The sequence below is a fragment of the Malaclemys terrapin genome, chromosome 15 (genome assembly GCF_027887155.1).
Source record: "Malaclemys terrapin pileata isolate rMalTer1 chromosome 15, rMalTer1.hap1, whole genome shotgun sequence".
Classification (NCBI taxonomy): Eukaryota; Metazoa; Chordata; order Testudines; family Emydidae; genus Malaclemys; species Malaclemys terrapin.
In genome coordinates, this window is record NC_071519.1 from 21,593,961 (window position 1) to 21,618,608 (window position 24,648).

The 24,648-nt window shown below is 44.2% G+C and overlaps 1 protein-coding gene across 5 annotated transcripts in view; it reads right to left on the reverse strand.

The window, feature by feature from the left end:
* The window catches only part of ARHGAP32 (Rho GTPase activating protein 32), a 475,360-nt gene that overhangs the window by 10,723 nt on the left and 439,989 nt on the right, over positions 1 to 24,648 (reverse strand). For all 5 annotated transcript variants that reach the window (XM_054049530.1, XM_054049531.1, XM_054049529.1 and 2 more), the window contains 9 exons: positions 16,398 to 16,500; positions 14,646 to 14,790; positions 13,772 to 13,854; positions 10,570 to 10,677; positions 9,016 to 9,161; positions 4,875 to 5,076; positions 4,026 to 4,171; positions 2,214 to 2,288; positions 148 to 987 (listed from right to left, as the gene is read on the reverse strand). In XM_054049530.1, the coding sequence (XP_053905505.1) occupies positions 148 to 987; positions 2,214 to 2,288; positions 4,026 to 4,171; positions 4,875 to 5,076; positions 9,016 to 9,161; positions 10,570 to 10,677; positions 13,772 to 13,854; positions 14,646 to 14,790; positions 16,398 to 16,500 (1,848 nt within the window). The remainder of the gene's footprint in view (positions 1 to 147; positions 988 to 2,213; positions 2,289 to 4,025; positions 4,172 to 4,874; positions 5,077 to 9,015; positions 9,162 to 10,569; positions 10,678 to 13,771; positions 13,855 to 14,645; positions 14,791 to 16,397; positions 16,501 to 24,648) is intronic.

The window sequence follows — 24,648 nt, forward strand, 5'->3', positions numbered from 1 at the left end:
AGCAACCTGCATCCCCCTGCAAGATACTCCCTCTGATTTAGGATCGGAATCGAGGCGTATTCCCCTCTCCTAAAAGGCACGAAGAGAAGTTTCTGGGAGCAGGTCCCTTTAGAACTTAAAGAAAGAATGGAGGAAAACGCACTGTACCTGGCTGAGTGTGTCCAGAAGGTACAGTCTTATTCTGGCTGCTTGGCATGGGTTGCTCCCCTTCTTCTTGCAACTCTGGCTTGGCAGCAGTCACCTGGGTCTGGGCCTCTTGGTGGCATCCCTCACCTGCTGCCATCTCGCTGGCTTTCAGGGGCAAAGACATCCTCTGGGTTGGGGACCTGTTTGTGGCTTCGTTGACGCTTTTGCTCCAGTTTGGAGAAGCCGCATTCCCCGCAGCACTAGGCATCCCTTCGCATGCTTGTCTGGGCAGCGTCAAAGAGACTGGCTCTGATATAGTCACCAGCGGAGACTTGATTGGCTTTCGGCCCGTCTTAGGTGAGAAGGAGTGGGTTTTGGATTCTTTCTCCTCAGTTGGGCTCAGGTCCAGAGTAAAGAAGGGACTCATTTTCTCTTGGAAGGGGGACACTGGTTCAGAGCTTGTGGCACTGCCAGGGGTCTGACTCTGGCTACCAGACTCCAAATCCTTCTTAGCTACGCTTGGCTTGTCCCTGTTAAAACCCATAGACTCCAACAGAGAGATGCTGCTAGCCAGGCACTCGGACTCTGCCTTGGGTGGACTGCACTGAAAAGACATAGGGTCAAAATCCAGGCTAGCTACTCCAATATCCGGTGGGCTCAGGTCAACATCTTCTGCTGACCTAGGAGAGATGAGGGCAGGAACATGAATCAGCCCCTCGTCCCCATCGCTCTCATTGTCATGGGGCAGGTTATCATAAGAATTGCAGCGGTTCATGGTCCCCAGGAGCTCCCCATTGAAGGAAGCAGACAGTGCATCGCTACTGGACCTGGGTCTTCTAGGCCGGAACAGTTTAGATTCACCTAGCAACAAGGACATGGATAAGCATTAATAGGGCACTAGATAAATGTTCATTAAAAACTGCATGAGGCCATGACTTACGAGCTGTTTTTGTTGATTTAGTTTAAAACTCTGCACAATAGGACACTGATCTCAGCTGTGGTCTCTTGGCACTAAAGTAATACAAATAATAATAAACCAGTGTAGGCTAACTTGGGTTAAAGGGAGTGTGGGAAACTAATGTAGATGTACTTGAAACCATTTACTAGGCTAAAACAGTTGATAAAACTATTTAAGTTTAGTTTGCCTGGATGATGTAGGCTCAATCAAATGGTTTTTAGACCAAAACAGGGTTTTAGAAAACCGTTCCAAAACTAGTTAATAAATGCAGTCGAAGTCCCAATATGGTCTAGTCACGAAAGTGAAATGTTAAACGTAAGCAGATCTGATACAAACACGGTCTTAATAAAAGCAGGTTTTACTTTTTGATCCTAGAAGGAAAACAACATGTAGTAAAGATCTCTGAAGTGCACTGCATCGGCCCATGGTACCACATGAATGCACAAGTAAATGTAGTCCATTAAGCATTTCTGCATACCTTTATTTAGTCATCTAATCAAGAAAGCTATATGGTCTATAGCTATGAAGGAGCCGAGGCACCGCCACAATTAAGCTTACATTGAGCACTGCACGTCAGTAACTTTAGCAAAAATCTCTGAAGCATATGAATACATTTGGCAATAGAAAAGTTAACCTGACTGACTTTGACACCATGTGTCAACTAGGTTCCATGAAACATCACAGAGTCATGTAAAAATCTGCTTTGTAACATTTAGTTCTAAAGCAAGAACAACTCCTATTGACCTCAGTCACACTGGATTGACACTATTACTTTGTTGGTACTTGACTGCTTATGAGTTACATGCACTAACAAAGGTAGACACACTGAAATATGAACACAGGGTGACCCTGTTTGGCAACAGATGCACGGATTCCAAGGCCAGAAGGGACCATTGTGATCATCTCATCTAACCTCCTGTCTAGCACAGGCCACAGAGATTCTCCAAAATAATACGATGTTTCGTGGAAGACTGGGCAGTTGCTCGCTAAAACTGATTTTACAAGAGAAGTCATAGGACTTAGTCATGGACACCACCATCTACTTTATGAAGTGCTGTAACATTCACAGGTCTATAGAAATGTCACACTCCCTTTTACACTTTGTGAGCCAGTTGTTTTTCTATCTTACCATCAACAGCATGCAGGGAAGTGAGAGACTCTTCACTTTTAGCTGAGCGCAGGGTCCCACTATCTCCTCTCCCACCTACAGAACCAAACATAAAAGAAGCATTTTTATAATCTGCCACGTGCTCATGGCGTGAAGATAGAGGGGTTTCTGCCAGCCGTACCACTCGCTCCAATCTAAGCAGCTTTTCTACTCTCCTACGTGCTCGCACAAAAGCTGCAGTCACAACTGTATGCTCTTTGTATCCCATACCACAATTTATACTATTGAGCATTTCTACAGTGTCTTCCATCAAAAAGGAGCTTTACACACACAAGTGAATTAACAGAGGTGCCAAAGGTTAGGTGGTGGTAATATTCTCCCCTAGAAAGGGAGAAACTGACAACGAACTGTTAATCTCTGCAGAGGGATGGGTTGGGAAGCAAACTGGCCATAGGTCCCCAGCCCTGATGCCTTTTGGGGGAGAGGGTGCAGGCTCATTTGAATCTGAAGAATGGGTAAGGAGCCCCATAAGATGATGCCCCTTGATTGGGCAATGGCAATGTATCCCACTGATCCATCGGTGTAATTCAGAGTAGTCTGAAGACTGCTCTAACTTTCACCATCTACCAGTGGCTCCAAGGGCCATTACAGTAGCTGAGGATCACTGGAAGCTCTCAGCCCCTGTACTCTAGCAGCTGGAGAGAGGCATGGTAACCTCTATGTAGGCAAAGGATGCTCCTCTACCTGCTGTATCAGTTTGTGGTGATAGCATAATGCAAAGCAGCCAAAGACTGGGAAGAACGCGGGCTGCATATTTTGTGGGCACAGAATAAGCATTATCTTTGAAGTACTGGGGAAGTCTGTGGATACTTCTGAAACCACTGCCATGAAATATACAAGGTTTCCCTAATATGGCCAAGTTGGGACTTTCATCCCCTCTCTCTAATTTCATTTTATACTAAGGAAAATTTGCAAATCATTCAAAGTTACTGAAAACTATAAGGTGGTATTTTAAGAGAAGCTGGAGAGAGATACTAGACGGATATACATAAAAGGGGGTTGTGGGTAAGGGAGAGGCACATCTCTATCTACATCATATTACACACAGTCTGAGTCTAAATGCTTGTCTATATGTGGAAGTTTATGGGCATTACTATAGTAGTATAAACTCCCTTTTTTACTATGGAATGAGGGCCCTTTTCCAGGTTAGTTTATACTGCTCCCCAAGAGAGACAAGCTAAACCAGAAAAACACACTTAGGCTACGTCTACACTACCCGCTAGAAATTGATCTCTCGGGGATCGAATTATCGCTTCTCGTCGGGATGTGACATTTGATCCCCGAATCGATGCTTGTACTCCACCAGGGGAGGTAGGAGTAAGCGCTGTCGACGGGGGAGCCGTGGAGGTCGATTTGTCGCCGACCTCACAGCGGGGTAAGTCGGCTCCGATACGTCGAATTCAGCTACGCTCTTCGCGTAGCTGAATTTGCGTATCTTAAATCTACCTCCTCCCCCCTGTAGTGAGGACGTAGCCTTATTGTGGAATAAGAGTTATACCTGTTTAGTAATGTCAGTAAACTTTCCCAAGAACACTGAGTTGTCAGTCCTGAATCCGTTGGGTTGCTTTTGTAACAATGACACCCCTGGATAAGGTCTGGATCTAAAAGCATGAACCTCTACTGCCTCAGTTAAAGAACTCAGGCTGTAGCGGGCCATAATCCATGAATAGAGGTTTGAATCTAAGCACTGGAGGGGAACAGAGAAGCATACTAAGTGTGGGTTACTTTCCCAGCAGCAGCCTGTTTGCTAGGAACAAAGGGAACCCTACTCACCTGCCAGCGCTATGGCTTTCATTTCAGAGGGCTCACTTGGATTGCGCTGCAGTTTCCGCTTGGAGACAGAAGAGGATTTTCCCAGGTTGAAGAAGGAGCGCCAACTGCCAACAGGGGATTTCTTCATCTTGTTGGGCGGTCTTTTTCTGGAGCAAGAAAGCAGAAGGGGGTTTGCATTCAGGATGCGTTGCCAGTCACGAAGTCTTACCAACCAGACCTGATTCTTTCTGCTCCTGGCCTGCTGGCTTTGGCAGAGAACCTGGTGCTGAAACAAGGCTGAGAAAACTAGACATGTATATTTCAGCAGCAGAGAATATTTGTGCTTCTCTACCTGGAAAGGTCCAGTCCCAGAACTTGTGGGGTCAATTCTATTTAACAAAACTGAGCTCCTGTATAAAGGACATTGGTTTCCTTTCTGTAGCAGGGCAGTTGGAATGCTGTTCAGGTCTGGCGCCTTAAAAATTCCAAGTCTGAACCAAGAATGCCTCTTATTTTATACGCAAATGTACCTGTTCCCTTAAGGGATTTGAGAGAATTTGATTTGCATTATAAAAACTACTTGACCCCCACACCGCATCTCCTAAGTCTCCAAGCACACGTGCATGAATCTGTGGTGGGACAGAGGGAGTCATATGGCCAGCTCAAGGCATACAACAAACATATGGCTCAATTTACACCTCAGATGTCTCTGCATGTGTCCTGCTGCACCCTCATGGATACAGAACAACCCCATCCCCACTGGGGGTGGGAGGCGGACTATGTATTGCAAGCAAGGCTTGCTGAGGTCAAATGGCTGTAATCGTTAAAAGCCTGCTGAAACACACAGTGATGGAAAGTAAAAGACTCTACCTTTCAGATGGAAAGTCTATGACGGTGTGGAATTTCCCCTGTAATGCAGCAGGGCCTTCTCCCACTTCAATGTATTTACTGTCTGCCACTATAGGGGAGTTGATCTGGGCTTGTGTCCTTGCTTGTGCCTCCTCCAGGGTGAGCAGCTTAGTTGAGGGCGAGGACACGAGCAGTGATTTGGGGCGTGATAAGGAAGTGTGACCTGCAAATGAAAACCAGAGTCAAGGAAGAGAATCAGAGAGGAGCAGTAGGAAAAATAAGGCCCATGGATAGATTATAGCATTTCCTGAGCCCTTGGAAACCCAAGAAAAGGCCAACATAGCTTCTATTAGTTCTGCCATAATGGGTGTGTGTGTGTGTAACAGTGGAATTAATAATTGGCAAAGTCTTATAGGATGTCATTGGGAGGGAGAAAACCATGAGGATTCTGTATCAATTACTCTAGAAGCCTACAGGACTTGATCTCCATTCTAGAGGTGTTTGCTTTTAACCATCTCTGAATTCTAGGGCTAGAATATTTTCAGTTCTCCTATAGGCTGGTACAAAACCCTGTACAGAAAGGGGTCTGTTTTCTTTCTAATTGCTGGTTTTACTTGCACTCACCAACCTTGGTTCTAGCTCAGAGTATGGGGGGTAATGGTTAGTTCTAAACATTTTAAATAGGAGTGATTTAAGTCATACATACTAGTTGCAAGCATATTTGTAACATTTTAAATAGCTCCCAACAAATACTAGGACAGAGCGTAATAAACTAGGAGCTGGACTGTTTTATGGCTGTAGTTGTTTTTCCCCTTTTTCTTTATTGCTACTTAAATAAAGTTTTGGGTTTTGTTTCTTTAAAGTGAGTTAAACACTTTTTTTTTTTTAAATAAGATAAAATTACTTCCCAGGACTACAACCCTGTATGTCAACTTTCCTTGCAGAGGAACCTGTTACAACAGAGCTAGTTGATAGAGTGGTTTAGTAAATCATATGCAACCCTGTTACGATAGCCCTCCTGCGCTTATGAGTATGAATTTTGCCAATGTTAACACGATTAGCCCTTGCCAGCTTACTGAACACCACAACCCTGCATAAAATGTGCATGGAGGCCCTTGTCTGCACTGCTCTTTGAGACATGTTTAAAAGTTATTCTGTGCTGAACAGTGGCCCAATCCCCACACTGGCTTGGAAAAATGGTATAGAAAACATGTCCTAGCTCAGGCTGATCAGCAGTGGTCACTCAAATCATGTTAGAAACAGTCTTCAGTATCACCTAAAGAGATTCTTGCCTGCATATTTATACCTGCCTGGAAATTTCTACCACAAGCTTATGCTCCAATACTTCTGTGGCACCTTATAGACTAGGGGTAGGCAACCTATGGCACGTGTGCCAAAGGCGGCACGCGCGCTGATTTTCAGTGGCACTCACACTCCCCGGGTGCTGGCCACCAGTCCAGGGGACTCTGCATTTTAATTTAATTTTAAATGAAGCTTCTTAAACATTTTAAAAACCTTATTTCCTTTACACACAACAATAGTTTAGTTATATATTATAGACTTCTAGAAAGAGACCTTCTAAAAACGTTAAAATGTATTATTGGCACGCGAAACCTTAAATTAGAGTGAGTAAATGAAGACTCGGCACACTGCTTCTGAAAGTCTATAACAGGGGTCGGCAACCTAACAGGACTCAGTCTGGATCTATAAAAAGCGACAAACACGGCTACCCCTCTGATACTTGACACCTAAAGAGATGCACACTCGAAGCACTAGTAATGTGTACACTTCCATCAGGAGGTGTGACTGCAGCTTGTGTATACACACTCAAGCTAGATCCTGGGTACATACTGGAGCTGGCTTGAGTAACGGTACTAGTGATGCCTCAGCAGCATAGCCGGCAACACAGACTGTACAACCCCACCCAGGACACAGTGTATGTCCTCAAGCTGCCATCTTGTATGGCTGCACTGGTACCATTGTTCAAGCTAGCTAGATCAAACCTAGCTCAGATATGTCTACATGTGCTGTAATCATACCTGCCGAGTGCAGTGCAGACAGCCCCTTACAGGATGCTACATGCTGTCTCACTCCTGTAAAATGTTCCCTGAGCTTTGCTACTACCATATGACAAGCCCCAGCATCTTGCTCACCATTGAGACACATCGCTGAGAGCAACCAACAAATCAAAACAGAGACTGGTTTGCTAATTGGTAAATTAAACACAGACCATTTTGAACTCAGGTAAACATGCTGAGAACTTGAGCCAAATAATTGTCTCCCCCTGGAAGAAAACAGCCTGGACCAGGTATAATTAACACTGAAAGATCAGCTAGAATCATGGTGGAAATATGCATGTATCGCTCAACTAGGGCTCTTATCGTAACAGCTGAGCAAACCCCTCACTCCTACTGCTTTATACTTGCCTCTTGGGTGGAAAGCTGGACTGACAGCAAATCTACTATGCCGAAGACAAGGAGGCCCTAACACGGAAATGGAAAGCATCAAATACACTGGCAAACAGCTTAACTCTGCCCATAGTTAGTGACAACTGCATTGAAAAAGCCCATTTTGTACTAAGGATGAGCTACATTAAATCAGCTACTTGATATTTTAATATCTATTAGATACATGTATGTTCAACCCCCATGATGAATTACTAACAAATGGAGTCAAATTCCTCCCTGGTGTAACTCTACTGACTTCATTGGGGAGATAGCAGGCATTTGCAAGAAATGAGAATTTTAGTTTTGAACTGTGACCATTTTCTGCACCAAGAAAAGCCTTCACAGACTGGACTCATTGTGTTTTGGTGTATCACACAGAGTGAATGCAGAACTCATCTGTCCAAGTGGAGCTATACCTTTAAGGAATCAATACTGGATTATCATCTCTGCTGAACTGTAACTTTGTCTAAAATCTGTGTGGAGCGGTTAGCAGTTATGATACATTTTACAGGCTAAACAAATTAGTAATGCTTTAATCATTCCAATGCCCTGTACAATATGGTTCAGTTCATTGCTAGGCCCTCCAACCTCATTGGGTTCCTCGTAGCCTCACCCCATAGGTCAGTGGTTCTCAACCTTTCCAGGCAACTTACTGTGCTCCTTTCAGGAGTCTGATTTGAGCCCCGAGTGGGTAGGGCTTGGGCTTCCACATGTGTCTTAAGCTTCAGGAGGGGCCCTGCCTGCCACCCTCTAAGGCCAGCCCTGCACTTGAGACCCTCCTAAACCCATCCCACAACCCCCCATGTTGAGAAACATTGATAGTATATAGAGCAGTATAAACAAGTCATTGTATGAAATAATAGTTTGTACTGACTTCACTAGCGCTTTTTAGGTAGCCTGTTGTAAAACCAGGCAAATATCTGGATGAGTTGATGTACCCCTGTTTGAGAACCACTGCCAAAGGTGGGAACTGGCCACTAGTTACAAGAATATGGGTAGAGTTGTGTGGCTAACACGTCAGAGCCACGCTAATGAATGCCTGCAGGCTCCATGGAAAATGGACCCTTTAATGTCTAAGATTTAAAATGTTTCTTATCAAAAGTGGGGCCCAAAATTTCACATGTGGGTGTCTAAAGTTAGGCACCTACTAAAGTGGCCCCATTATTAGAGGTGCTGAGCATCACCTCTTCCCACTAGGGTCAGCGGGAGCGGTGGCTACTCCGTATGTCAGCGTGCCACACTTTCAGCACGTAAGCTTGAAAATGCTGGCCTTGATGGCAGGAGTATGTACCATACTGCACAAGCCTGTGTTGCAAAGACAACTTGAAGGGAGGAGCATGCAGGAGTGAAAACTTGGTAATAAAGCCCCTGAAAGATTATCACAGACCTTCCACCAGGGAAAAGCTACAACTGTGCCAAGACAGAGAAACATGCGTGAATCACAGGAATAAAGAGCAGTAATTGTTGATGTCAAATTATTAGGCTCAATTCTACAGAGCACCGTTGATTCCTATTGATGTCAATGGGAGAGGAAGGTTGTCAAGACCCCCAAAACTCAGGCCACATCTATCAACTTTAGGCACCCATCCCTGAAAATGTTGGCCTTTTGTTTTTACTGTAAACACTATTCCAAATTTCTACTGGAGAGGCTAGAGTTTTTCCTAAAATCTTCCCCTAATTTTGCTACAATTAAACCCCTCAAAGAATGTACATACCTGCCCCGTCTCGTATGACTGAGCTGAGTTTGGAGCTGAAGAGGACATCAACGTGATTCAGGATAAATTCCACCACCACGGACTGGATTCGGACCTCCATGAAGGCAGCTGTTCCACTGAAACAGGCAGACTCTATCTGTTTGGATCTAAGGAAATGCATGGTGGATTAAACTTCAATGTAAATTCACCATTTACCATGGGTACGGGCTCATTGAGCATACCGACTTGCACTGCTGCGACCAGGTATATACCACCACTTAGGGCAGGTTCCATAAGGGATCCAGATAGCGCTTTAAGGACCAGATTCTCTGCTGGTGTAACTCCCTTTGTTTTCAAAGAGCTGGAGAAATCATCACGCTGAATTTGGTGCTGTGATGACTTCAGTCTAGATCTGACTCGATGTCAATGGCAACAGTGTCCCCCTAGCGGAGGGAGGAGCAGCTGTTGCAGGCCCAGACTGAGGTGAGTGATAGAGCTGCATGTCGAAGGCTTGCCTGTTTTGTCCCTTTCCCTCCATGTGCACTTGAAGTTGACAATGCAATTACATGAACAAGCTCACTGTAGCCTTTTAAATAAACTTTTCCCCATGAGCTAAGAAAATCTCCAACTAGCCCACCAACATTCAAAAGTAGCCTTAACCAAGAGAAAATCGCCAGGCAGAAGAAACTGGCTCACACACGTTAACTGCCCATGAGGGACTCTCTGACTCAGATATCTCAGGATGGTAATTGGATAGTCCAGAAACTAGCACAATAAAACAAGGGGGGGGGGGGGAGTTGGTTGTTTCGTGTTTTAAGTAAGGTTTTGAAATTAGTGATGGCATTGTAAGATTGTCCCTCTGGAATCTCCCATGTCAAAGTTTATCCAAGGGTCTGGCAAGATCATTTACATATGTCTGAAACCTACTAGAGGTGCTGGGGGCGCTGCTTCACCTCCTGGCTTGAAGTGGTTTCCATCATATATAGGGTTTACAGTTTGGCTCAATGGCTCTCAGCACCCCTGAAACCTACTAGTATATATATCACATCCCAGTGCAGCAGTCTGTCTAGTTTAATGTCAGTGGTGCCACAGAATGGAACCAGTTTTCCTGCATGACCAAAGGAGACAGTATCCACGTCTAACCGAGGGAGAGGAAAAAAATGACATTGGAGGGAAAAAGTAGGCCTGATTCTCCATTCATTTACACTACTGCAAATAAGGAGTAATTCTGTCAAAATCAGTGGAGTTACAATGGTGAAACAGGCCCAGTGGGCCCACAAGGCCAGCTGCTGTAGTTCCACCGACGTCAATGAGAATGATGCTAGTAGAAGACCTGGCCCAACATGTCCAGTCTCAAAGCACTTTCTCCGGAAAATCTCCCACTGAAAAACCCATAGCAGTTGTGCCTGAATAAGAATTGAAGAATCAAAACCATAGGGGTTTTTCTGGGTGTTGACATTTAGCATCCTCTTGGGAACATAGCATGAAATAACCTCAGCATGCAGTGTTTACTTGGCAGAACAGGTTTGAAGCGTGTTTCAGATGTAAAGGTGAGAGAAAATCCAAGAGAAGTACCTTAGTAGGTTTGGCGCCCAGACAATTGCTAAGTTCTTGGTATGCATGTTTGTGATGGAGCAGTAATCTGCTAGATGAGCCAAGTGCCTCATTAGGAACTCCAGTGTCCTGAAAAATGAGAACGAGATGCAAAAATCTGTTAACCGATAGGCAAACATTCAACCCCCATTAGCAAGCCTTGCTGCAATTGGCCGCACAGAAAAACACAATGAATTAATTGGTATTTGCTTGGAAGCAAAAGGAGGAATGATGTGCCCTAAGCAAGACAAAAACGTTGCCTCAGGCAGATAATTACAGCAGGGTCTCCTGACTGTCAAATTGAAGAAACATATGCACTTCTTAGATTTAACAGAACACAAGGGCGGGCAAAAACTTGATGTAGGCAAAAATACCTGCAACTTCACTAGCTTAACAGGCTAGAGAACCAGCTAGTCACGCTGGAGTTCGTTACTTGGCTGCTCTACCACAATGTTGTGCAACAGAAATAAAACATTTGCTCAGGCAGAGCCTGGGTCTGATAACTTCTTGGGCATGCTGCAAAACCTATCTCAGGCTTTTGGGAAGGGGTTTATTTTATTCTCTCTGTGTAAGGTAGACGATGCTTTTATTTAGGAACCCGAGTAGCATTTAGTGGGAGGCTGCTTTGAAAATCCCAGCTTTAAGCACCAAGATAGGATGATCTCTGTTAAATTTTGTACTGTGTATTTCAGTTTATGGGATGGACACCTGCAGATATATATTTATACATCTAAATAAGATACAAGCTTGGAAAGTTTCACCCTGTATTTACACACTCAGAGACCATTACTTTTCAGCAGCACAGATGGCAAGCACCCTTGGGAATTTTCAGGAACTAAGTGTTTTTATTACAGCCAGCAGTGGGGGTCAGTGCTCCATGGTGCTGGTGTGGAGCACTAAGGGTACAAGAGAACCTGCTCTCACACTAACACAAGTGCTGATGTGCAGCCCCCAAGTCAAGTCTGCTCAATCACTTAGTAATAGCACAATAAACTTTAAGAGGTGAGTTGAGTGCAGGATCTCAAGTCTCCCCAGACCTGTCCTGTCTTCATTTCTTCCCTGCCTGGTTTCTCTTTGCACACGTGCCCTGTGCAAAGACATGTAGGGATAAAGCCTTATGCTAAAATATCTGCATTTACTGGCGATGAAATGGACAAAACCCCACGAGACTTGCACTGCCCTTCCATAGCCTGTGCTGCCAAGCCCTACCATCAGCAGCCTGGAAACTCTTGCTTGGCCGACGATTATTAGAAGAATAAAAATGCTCTTTTCTTCCAAAAAGGCTGCACAGCCAAGCCTCAGGAATGTTTAGGAGGAAACCTCAAGTGAACCACCATCTCTGCCAGTCACCACTAGGGGGAACACTTGCAGCAGAGTTATCTCCTGTGAAATGTGACTGCTCTCACTCCCTCCTTATCTCTCACCTGGGTTTTTATCCTTTCCTAGCCCCCTCTCTGTTCTGAGAACAAGGCTGATACATCAGAATCAGACATTAGGGCAGAGAGTGATTACAGAAGCATCACCGGTCACAGCTTAAATAAGTGAGGCGGGGCTGGGAAAGACAACAACATGCTTTAGATTGATGGGGATTTCCTAAATGGGGCTTTTCATGGGAGATTTTAACTACAGAGCTACTCTGTCCTCCCAGTGCAGATGGGATCGGGTGGCGATACGAAAGCCCAGGCACTGAGATGGATCAAAGGAAGAACCTCACATCCAACCCACTCTGAATTTCAGTGTGAGAGCAGGGAGAGGAAAGCTCAGAGTTGAATCTAGCCAAATTTGCCCTTAAGGCTCCGATCCAGAGTCAGACCCAGAAGAAGAGGGGCTGCTTCCTGGTTCAGCTGCCCACGATATTTTGGTGCCATCAAATCTGAACCTTCCACTTTGGCCATTCCTAGACCTAACTGGCCAGGGTAAATGGGCACAGAACAGGAGCAAGACTGGAAGCTGAGGTATCCCCAGCCCCCTGCCATGAATGACAGGAGGCGGCTGGGGCACATGAAGGTAAACGGGAAACAGGCACAGAATAGGAAAAAACCCTGTGAATTAAGGCCTAAAGGGGTACAAGGTTGTCCCACAATGGTGTAAGTAGTTAGGGTCACCCTTGAGACCGCTTTATGGCACACTGACATCACAGCAACCATCAGAAAGGCCATGCTGCCCACCCTGCCAACAGGACAGAACAACTTGCCCCTGTAAAACAGGCATGGTCCAGCCAGTTACTGCACACTCCAGTGTGGGGATAGTCTACGGTATAACTGAGGGCATTTGAGGCCACACTGGGGAGAGTCCCAGGGGGAAAGGAGAGGGGTTGGGGGGGCTGCAGCATGGCATGGCAGTTCACTAGGACAAAAAAAAAGAGGTTCAGATTCTTATGCTGCTTTTCCGACTGCCAAATTCCCAAATGCTCCCTCCCTTTCCGTCATGCACGTGGGAGAGCAGTTCCTCTCTGCTGTCAGCAGAACGACTTCCCTGTCAACCCTGCTAGTTAAACACATGTACTGCCACAGCTGAACTCCGTGCAACTTAGATTAGTGTCTCTGCCGTGCTTCCTTTTTCACATTATTTCAGATGCTGCATCTTCATCTGTGTCACCAGATGAACTGGGCAAACCCCTGACAAAGTTCTGATTCTCCTGCTACTTGCTTCATTCCTCTCCCTCTTACTTCAACCTACGGTTTTTGTCCTCATTAAAAATATCCTGGGCAAAGTCTCACCGCCCACCTCCTCTCTCCATAATGAAATCGGACTACTTGGCTGTGATGGGCTCTGTATTCATCCCCTCCTGGCATGCTGTATAGAGTAAGGCAGATAAGATGTATGTACAGTATGTGTCGTTACTGATCTAATTAAAATATAAGTCAATGTTATGCAGTCAGCAATCCTTCCAAGTGTGCTCAACTATGCAGGAAGAATGCGGCCATCTTAGGTGGGGAAAATCAGAAAGCACACAATAATATCAGCCTTCCCTTCATAAGTGATGATTGTATAACGGCCAAACAAGTGACACCATCGTGCTGCAGCGTAAGTCCCAATATTTAGCATAATGTGATTTCAGTTTAGTCTGCATTGGTGACCTTCGTCCTGGACAGGCTGAGGATGGAAAGCTAGGGCCCTGGTGCACTGTCAGAGCAGAAAAAAGAATGAAAGCGTGAGGTGGGGTAAAGCTACACACACTAACCTGTAGTGCGGTGGGGGTAGTTGCTGGATGACATCATGAATTTTAACCAATCGCTCTTCATCTGTAGCAGCAGACACAGCATCCTGGAACAAAACAACAAATTAAGGTGCGAACATTGGGCGTTTGATAATGCAAATGAAACAGTTTGGATGGCGCGCAGTTTGCTGGCATTTAGATTTGTAGGATTTACCTTCCCACCGAAGCCTTTAGGCTGCCCCCTTCACCATGGTATCTGTGTGCTGAGGAGGTGGGCCTGTGTACAACTAACATTAAAGGCAAAATTCAATGAAGCTGGCCCGGGAGCTGTAAGTTGCACCTTGATGGCACAGAGTGACTTTGTGCTGCAGCGAGGGTGACATTCATCCCAAAGGAGGACAGCAACAGATGTTACCAGTGCCCTCCCTTGTTGGCTGCGCCATCTGTAGTTTCTGCTGGGTACTCCTCAAATGCTATGGGGATTCACACAATCATTCATGCCTCCCTCCTGGTGCTGCAAGTCTAGAGCAAAGTATTGTGCCCTGCCACAACTGCACGCGGATCCCAGTAAGGGAACAGCACAGGGCACTGTGAGCCTGGAGTGCAGGACGCAAGCACAGCAGTGTGTGGCTGCTAGTTTGGGTTCAGCAGCAGGGTTGTTAGAATAGCATGCCCAAACGGTATCTGCCCTAAGCTAATGCTTTTGAGAGCCCGGTTTTCACAGGTAACCCTTTTTAAACATAAAGGGAAAGAAAGATCTTCAGCAGGATCCATTTGAGAATCTTATATGGCCCCCGTTACCAGGCTTTACAAAACAGGTGGCTCTGTCATTCCTGTTGATCAAACCCACAATGACGTTGCCCAATCCGTGGAAACCAAGGTATCGGCTTGTACTTACTGAGAACTTCTCGTACAGCTGATATGTGAGCAGGGGGTTGGGGAGCTCGCGGAAGTAGAGCTTACAGAGGGAGCCCACACAGTGGATATCTTGAATGTAAACATCTTTAGTCAAGTCGGGGATCTGCTCCGAGTCAAACTCGTGGCTAGAGATGAGAAAGGCAGATGTGGGGGAGGGGTGGCAGTGGAGGAAAACCAAAAACAAATCAGAGTCAAAGGAACACAAGAGCATGCTTCACAGAAGAAATAAATGACTTAGAGCCAAAGCCACAAGAGTCACGCTTGTGCTGTTGCAAACTCACGTTTTTCCAAAATGGGATGGTTTCTTACGAGGCATCATCGGTTGCGTTTACATCTGACTGGCTAGCCCAGAAATCAGATTTCCCGTAACAAGGCAGACGCCCTTGTATTGTAAAGTGTCTATTCTCAACACTGTTGCAGGCCATTTACATCTCTAACCCCAGTGATTGTGACTGAGAGCTGCCTAGGTAAAATTCGCCGTGGGCCAAAATGAAAACTTTACCCCCTTTAAATTTCAAAGGCCTGGAAACTGAAATTATAAGCAACATTGAACATCAGGGCCTATCAACAGCTGCTGTACATCAAAACTACTGTGTGCAGAAATTCCTTGGAGGCAAGCTACAGAGCCCAGCAAGAATGAACAGAGCCAGGAACCACATGAAGAAAACCCGTGTGCATTCCCTTGGTTTTCACAGAGAGAGGAAAAGAGAGAGAGAAACCCAAAGCACAAATGTTTATGAAATAAAAGCTGCACTTAGAGGGCCAGGGCTGGCAAGCCTTGCTTCCCACTAGAATATGTGCATGGAAATTCCTGTTTCCAATTAGCCAGGGACTAGCCGTAGTGAATCAGGCCACTGGGAGGGGTGAGTGGAGGATGGCTGTTGCTGATGCTCACTTCTCCATGAGATGTAAATTGAACTGCTGATCCCCTACGCAGAACAAGACACTCCGAACACGGAGGTATTCAGGAATAGTTATTTCAGAATAGCTGTTGCTGAATAACTCCAGGTGTAGATAAGCTCTTTGGGGAAGGAGCAGGGAGAATTTTAAGAGATTATTTAAAAATGAAGTGGGATGGAGTGAGGTGAAGGCAAAGGAGAATGAGTTCCTCCAGCTAGCAACCTCCACTGCAAGGGTGCGGGGTTCCTTGCCCATCTGAGATGTGCTGATGATATTCTAGAAAGACAGGCAATGTCTAAGCATTGCCAAGGCCTTGTCTATTGGGAAACCTGCCCTGGTATAAACTAAGGTGGGAGTTTAAACTGATATAGTTACAATTAATGCAAACCCATGAGGACCCACTTATTTCAGACTAAGAGTGGCCTTTTTTTAAAGTTTAATTTAAGTCAACTGGAAACAGGTTTAAGCTAAATCAAAATATTCTGCCCTTAAACCGAAGTAAGGACCTACACACAGGGTGTTTGCACCAGTTTAATAAACTGGTTTAAAAAGGTGATTTAAGTTAAACCAGTCACACTTTGTCACATAGACAAAGTTTGTCATTTCACTTCAGAACCTCTGTGAAAAAGAGAGAGGTGGGATTTTAAATGTTCCAGAGCTTCAGCATGCTGTTCATGAAGCAGGCGCGAGCACTGGGGAGCTGCTGTGATGGTACCTCCCCATCTGTTCTCCGAGACACCCACGGGCCTGTCATCACTGAACTCTAGGATTCTGAAACCAGAGCATTTAAATGAGCATGTGCTGGGATTCATCGAATATAATGCAATCATACCGTAGCTTCTGGATATTTGACGCAATTCCTGACAGGCGGTATATTCCATCCACAATGCCGTGTTTCTCAATGAATTCGGTGCAGCTCTTGAGGACCTGGGGGACTAAAAAGAAAAAAGGGCTAGTGTTTAGTTGACCATGTTACTGAGGGCCTGTGATCATGTCAGATCTCATAAGCTAAGCACAGATGGGCTGCTTCCCTAGTTGCTACTTGGATGGGAAACCAAGGAGGTGTAGGAAATAACTGCTGGTAACTGGTAGCAGGCATGCTTTCCTTAAAGTGAGTATTGAAGCATGGTGTTAGGGGGAACTGTGTTGCAGGAGATGCCATTTCTCAGCTGAGATACAAAACAGGTTCTCACCAACTGTGGTTATGGAAGATCTACACTTACAAACAAGCCATGGTGTTAACGCCACTATCCTGGCCAATCTGAAATTGAGCAATTTCATTCTGTCCAGCCAAATTTCTTCCTGCAGCTTCAATTCAGTATGAAATTCTCCTCACCTACGTGGTTTAAACTGTTATGCTGTTAAAGAAATTAAAGAAATACCATGTTCTACCCCAGGGTTACCTGCATTTTTATGATTAGTAATTTGATCTCTGTACGTGCAGGGCACTGATGCATTTGAGCATCCCAGGATTTAGAAAGCTACATGACACAATGAACCCACTGAAACCGCAGTGCAAAACTGGGTACAAAGGAAGACACAGATAAGGCTGGACTGAAAGTAAGACCCAGTGATCAGGGTTACAGTAACATTCAGGGCACTTCACCAACCAGTTCTCTCCAGATGGCTTCCCAATACAACTGAACTTCCACCGTGTGATCTAGCTATCCATCCCGCTGGATTTAAGGGAGGAGCAATTTCCCCTTTAACAGGGAAATGAGACTTGATATGATCCCAGACAGGAAATTAGGATCAGACCCATCTAAGCATCATCAAATCCTCATGGGAAAACTCAGATTTTTGTGGATTCCTCAGCAGGAGACGTTCTTGCCACAGCTCCTACAATGATCTAGATTTATTCTTACACAAGATGCCAACTCTTATCAATTTGCCATGTGACACAGATTGTGAATAGGTCATGTGGCAAATTCCCTTATATTAAGTAATATATACCAACTGCCAGGAACACCTGAACTTAGATGCCCTATTCCTCCTCCCCACCCCCCATCCACTCTACTGCTGTTCTGCTTCACATCAGGCACAGAAGCAGATGAACAACCTGGGCAAGGAAAGGAGCAGACATTTTCGGTGGCTCCCTAGAAATAAACAGATGCATCTCAGACTAATGTACCATGAAACATAGGACAGTCTGCAATTTGGTGTTTTACCTTCTATATTCACAGTATCTCAAGCTGCTTTCCAGAGACTGTTGGGCAAATGGAGCCCCTTCTACCCCATAGAGCCTTGGAAATAAAATCCTTCTTTACAGAGCAAGGCATTGACCAGAACTGGTTACCTCCTGCTCAAACCTGTAAGTGCCTTGGGATCTTCACCTTCCGCTGAAGGGCAACCTAGAGGAGTGGTTCTCAACCTTTCCAGTCTCCCTTTCAGGAAGCTCATTTGTCTTGTGTACCCTCAAGTTTCACCTCATTTAAAAACTATTTGCTTACAAAATCAGACAAAAATACTAAAGAGTCCCAGCTCGCTGTTACTGAACAATTGCTTCCTTTCTCATTTTTACCATATAACTATAAAATAAATCAATTGGAATATAAATATTGTTCTTACATATCAGTATATAGAGCAGTATAAACAAGTCATGGTCTGTATGAAATTTTAGTTTGTGCTGACTTTGCTAGTGCTTTTCATGTAGCCTGTTGTAAAGCTAGGCAAATCTCTAGATGAGTTGATATAACCCCTGGAAGAGCTCCACGTACCCCTAGGGATACACGTACCCCTGGCTGAAAACCCTGACCTAGAATACCGGCCCGAGCTGCCTAACCAAAATCCGGTGTCACAGAGAACAAACTTGGCATGTTTCCATGGCTTTGCGCTCCTGGGGTTCCTCTAGCTGTATAAACAGACAGCATGGGGAGTACGGTATGTAAGTCATAATTAGACTGCAGGAGCAGCCTGTTCTGACACTTTGGGTTGTTGTTTTTTTTTCCTTCCTTGACTTGATGCAAAGAGTGGGATATAATCCTAGCAATACATTTACTGTACTGGCTTATTCACCATACCAAGAGATTGGATCGTGCTATTAGAGTCAGCATGGGGCAAAAACACAAAATCAAAGTACCATGGGCCCAGCCACATCAGAAATTCCACTGGATCAGGCTAGGTGTTCGTCTCCTGACCTGGCTACCGCATTGATCCATCCTGTAGCAGAGATGGGACACTGAACATCTACTGAACTGTGCTAAAGCTCTGGATGCAGCATGGCTTGGAGATGTGGTTAAAAACACGTGGTTAATTAGGTCCCCTGACATAACTGTAGTTAAAAAGAGTCTTTTGCTGGCAGGATAGGGTGACCAGATGTCCCGATTTTATAGGGACAGTCCTGATATTTGGGGCTTTTTCTTATATAGGCGCTTATTAGCCCCCACCCTCTGTCCCGGTTTTTCACACTTGCTATCTGGTCACCCTATGGCAGGATGACCTTAGTTTGGTATTAAAAAAAAAAAAAGGGGGGGGGGCGCCCCACAGGAAGATTACATGAGCGTTTTTAATTTTTCCCCTCCAACCCCCATCTTTCCTCAGTCCCTGGTAGCTGCATGTTTCTGGTACCAACAAGAAATATGAAATTGCAGTAAAAACAGCCAAAGCTAATACTAAAGCTGCCTACCAAAAATCTGACAATAGAGTGGCAGTTGGTGTCCTGAGACTACTCCCTATCACGATGACTAGTACTGTCTCATTGAGTGCTTGGGCTCCTGTTGTCTGCATCTGTCTCTTGCCTTATACTTATTGTGAGCACTTTGGGGCAGGGACCATCTGTTTGTACAGCACCTAGTACACCATGAGGCCCTGATCCATGACAGGAGCTCCCAGGCGTCACCATAATTCAAATAAATAATAACAAAAGCTTAACAACGTGCACTGTTTTTATTCCCTTTCTGGGCAATATCATGTCCAACCTCCGGACACCAGATAATCCCCCTTCAGGGAAACAACTCAAAGAAACAACCACCTCACCTGCACTTCAGGATGATAGAGTTAATTGATAATTGCTGCATTTAAACATCCACATCCTGTGAGGCCCTGAGCAACTTGTGGATCGCCTGCTCCCGGATCAGGCATCCCATTCCCACCTCTCCCTCCCTTTGCCGGCCCCAAGTGACTGACATTCCAGGCACTGAACCGGAGAAGCCTGGGAATGTGGAAGCATTACCAAAGGAGACCCCAGTATGTTTTATCACTGGGGTGACTCAAGGAATTTTTCAGCTCATTCTTCAGCATCTCCCAGTGGGTTTGAGAGTTTTACAGCATCTCTCCTTGGGCTTTTATTTTCTTTACTCATGGACTAAAAGGGTTAATTCTTCCCCTCAGGATGAAGTGAAAGTTTTATAGCTCTCATTTTCAAGGGTGTTTTAATTCATCTTGAAATCAGACTCTTTACAGTCCTCTAACCTCGCTTTGTTTTCCCCTTTTAATCTTTCATAACCTTAGCCGCTGTCTTTTTGGTTGTTGTTGGATGTTGTTTTTTGTGTGCGTTACTGGAATCTGAATTATTTGTTCAACCTGGGGAATGAGACCTCCCACCGAGTTCCCCTGCAGCAATGTCATTTTTACAGTATTTCAGCAATCAGGTCAACTACTGCACAAGCCAGGGCCTTTTGGCTGGTTAACGGACCATATCGCCTAGAACTGCAGCTGCTCAGCTGAATTCCCCTAGAGCGAATGACTGTAAAAAGTTAAATGATCATTCGAACAGGAACAATGAATATAAATTGAACTGTTGTACATACTGTAGCTAACCTTCTAAACAAACGCTGTCAAACTATGGCTGTCATTAAGTTCCAATATTGTCGAAGAAGCTTAGCAAAAAGCAATTAAATGAAGGAGCAAGACGGTAAGGCAGTGAGATGGGAAGATAACAACTAATAATTGTTCTCCGTTAGGAACCCACATACCATTGGTAGACACATCCCCAACAGCTGATGAAATACTACAGCTATTTTTACTCCCACTTCCCTCTCCATCTTATTTTGGATGTCATAGGGTAAGTCTACACTGCAATTAAGACACCCAAAGGTAGCCCGTGCCAGCTGACTCACCTCTAACTACAGCTTACTGAAGGTACTTTGTGTGCTTTTCATTGAAGCTGACTGAAATTTTTGGAAGATACGGAATTTTTAAAAATCGTCAAAAAACACAAACTCACTCTCACAAAATTGTTACCATTTTGCAACCAGCTCTGCTTTTCAGCTGTTTATCCATTTTAGTTTCAGTAGCCTATTTTTCCTTCTTTAAACCTGCCCTCCCAGCTGTCCTGCCCACATAAAGGCACAATTGCATGGGGATGCACTTCTATATAAAGGTGAGATTTGAAAGTGTGAATTACTCCCTTTTTATTACCCCATCCATGCCAAGCCAGAAAGTGGCCTGCAGGTGACGTTTTATAAGCATGCAGTCCCATTCCACCCTCTACTCTTACATACTCAGATAACTTTACTCATCTCCTCCCGCAGTTCACTCCTAAATCCTGAGCCTAACATCCTCCCTTGAGCTACCAAACTTTAAAAATAAAAGATCAAGCCACAAACATGGACTTCCTTCAAGATGCTGTAGGGTTTGCATGAAATGACCCACGTTAAAAATACACATATTACTAAAGAACGAAGATAAAGTCTAAGTCAACTAGACTACTTCCTGGCAATATATCTCTCTTATCTGACAGAGTGACTTTTGTACTGTAGGTCTTAAGGTAATGGCAAAGAGGGTTATAAAATAGAAATGAGACAGCTACAAGAGCAGAGAGAGACCTTGTGGTGCCTAGGAATGGAATCCGCTTTCTACAACGAAATCTGCTTAAGGCTGGATGGTCTTGTTGCTCCACTAAGGAAAGCACTTAACCACACATGCTTAAGCCCCACTGACATTTATGGGACTTAAGCATGTGCTGTATGTGCTTACCTGAAGCCTCAGGCTCTGTCTACACTAGACAGTCGTACCACTAACTGTACAGTAATCAGTGCACCCTTCCCCAGCCTTGAGTATGGATGCCGTTATAAAGTCGTTTTGTACAGGAAGGGGAATAACTGTACTAGTATAAGGCACCTTTATACTGGTGTAAATGTGTCCACACTAGGGCTTTTATCGGTACAACTATTTTAATTTTTTTTTTTTTTAAACACCCCTTTAACAGCAATAGTTATACCAGTAAAACTTTCAAGTGCAGACCAGGTCTTAGTGTTCCATGGACAGGTCCCTAAAACTTACTGCACGAAAAAAAATTAATTAAAGAGAACTAAAATACCATTCTTGACATCTAAACAGAGGAGAAGACATACGAGCTGTTGCTGTACAGCATGAAATATTTCTTCCCATGTTTTATTCTCCTCGTGGCACTGGTATTTCAAAATGCAAATTAATTACCAAGCCCCTTGTGTCCTCTGCGTAGGTGAGGCATAAGGAATTTCTCTTATCAAGGTTGTTACTTTCAGCCGCTCCAAAGGAGGCAGGCTGGAAAGGAGTGGAGGGAGTTTTCCTTTTAGTAATTTTAATAGCTTATGTGTCCTTCTCAATTCCCTCTTCATACAGCTCAGAAGATCCCCTCTCAAAGAGCAGTAAAGCCACAGCGGGGCCTCGTCACAATGCTAAGCTGAGCCAAAAGGAGCATGGGATTCATTGGTTTGAAAGAGGGCAAGGACACAAGTGCCCATTGACTATGGAAACTGGACCGAAATAACTCAAAACCGTTGACCTTCAAAGATACCAACGCTCACCTTTTTAGTGGTGCCCTTGGAGAGATGAGTGCGCCTGTGCAAGGTGGGGTCCCCACCAATCTTCTGCTGTATGGGTTAGCTGGTTATTGCTATCATAGGGTGGAGTTTGCTGCTGGATTCAGCTTCTAGGTTATGATTTCTGTGTCAAGGGCACATAGGGACAGATTTCCAAAGTGATACAGGTGCCCAGAGATGCAGCTAGGCACCTAGTGGGATTTACAAAGGTGCTTAAGTGAATCAGGTGCCTAACTCACATTGACTTTCCATGGGAGTTAGGCTCCTAACTTGCTAAAATGCGCTTTCACAGTCCTATCAATCTAAGGAAGCAAATATATATATAAATACATAAAAATAGGCCACACAAAATATGTATTATTATTCCCTTTTTGAAGATTGGGAAAGCGAAGCAGAGATGTTAAGTAACCTGCCCAAAGGTCACAGAGGAAGTATAAGAGATGGGATTAGAGCTCAGGTGTGCATTGTTCCCAGTCCTTTGTTCAGACCACAAGATCACACCTATGTTTCACTAAACTCTGTCTCTCTCTCTGATCTCCCTTTATAATATCATTACAGATCATCCCCAAATGACTGCAAGCTGCAACAAATGTGATTTTAGATTTGCATATATCTGATGTCAACCAGCAGGTTCCAGGATATAAAATACCAGGCCACACATTGAAATCAGCAGTAAAATCTAGCCAAACAGAACAGCAATATAAACAAAGGGGCTGGAAGGCATTAGAACCCACAAGAGAAAAAAGCTGAAGTGGGCTGTAAAACTATTCCAAACAGCCTCACCAAATGACTGCCCCATAATGCACCTTTTACAAGTCACTTCCTCCAGTTTACAAAGTGTATGTGGAATTGTGATAAATACCATTTCAAACAGATTTACACAAAACTGTATAAGACGACAACATTTCTGTAGTGTGCCAGATAATACTGACAGGAAATGAGTATTAAGGGTCATAAGAGACAGATGGAATAAGTCTGGTCTGATAAATGCATGGTGCAAGTCACAGAGAATAAATGTGTCAGTCGCCCTGTGTCCTGGTTAATGACTTCTCAGTCTCAGAAAACCCACTTGAAAGCATCCAGGGCAAAACTTTTCTTTGTGTTAAAAAAAAAAATAAATAAAATAAAATAAAAAAAAAAATTGCTGCTTAAACAAATCCATTGATATTGGTTGCTAAGAGTCAAACCTGAAGTGTTTTGGAACTAAACTCCAGGATTTTTACACTTTCACATGATTAGTGTTATTTACTATTTGTATTACAGTGGCACCCAATGTGCTGGATGCTCTGCAAGCATAACAAAGACAGTTTCTGTAGCGAAGACCTTGCAATCTAAATGCATTCATCTTTAAAATGGCAGTTTCATAGAAAAATCTCCAGACTGAAAACAATTAGCCATAAAGGTCAGTTTGTGAGTAAAGATTACACTTGGGCCTCTGTAACATTTCAAAGATACACTGGGCAGGTGAATTTCACAGACTGTTCATATTTTTAACATATTTATGCAATTTTTAAAAAGAGAAAGAAAACAGAAGCAAGACACATTTGTGGTTTTACATAGCTTTCTATTTTTTGAATTAATTTTTGCCTTATTGCTTATTTGCAGTTTTCCGCATTGTTTTCTTATTCTCTAATAAAAGCAAGAAGAGGCAGCGTAAACAGGGCCAATGCAGGTCGTAAATGTTAGGACCTCAAGAAAGGACTAAACCAGACTTAAAGTAGGATTAGATTATTCTAACCCCTAAAAGCAAGGCCCCGAATTGTGGTTATCCTCAAGTTGGCCAAGATTCAAGGGCAGCCAGCCAGACATCTATTGTAATTAAAAATTAACAACAAAATCAAGGGACTAATGAAATGAATGTGAAGAACCGAAGAGATGACATATAGGTTGCAAGGTCTGAGCTAAAGGAAAAATGAGACTGGAGCTCGTTTTACTCTGCCCACACAGAGCATCCCAGCTGAAATGTTGCCTCAGATGATCCTTTCTTGTTCTAACCTGTTTTAAAATAATTATAATAATTAATGGCGATATCCCATCTCCTAGAACTGGAAGGAACCTTGAAAGGTCATCGAGTCCAGCCCCCTGCCTTCACCTGCAGGACCAAGTACTGATTTTGCCCTAGATCCCTAAGTGGCCCTATCAAGGATTGAACTCTCAACCCTGGGTTTAGCAGGGCAATGCTCAAACCACTGAGCTATCCCTCCCCTTTTACTAACCATATTCTTCCCGTTTGGAAGCCTGCAACAATTTATCACTGAAAATATTATATAAACAATGGGGATCTGGCGAATCATAAGGAAGCTGGGATCCCTGGTGATGATAAACCACCAACGGCACTAG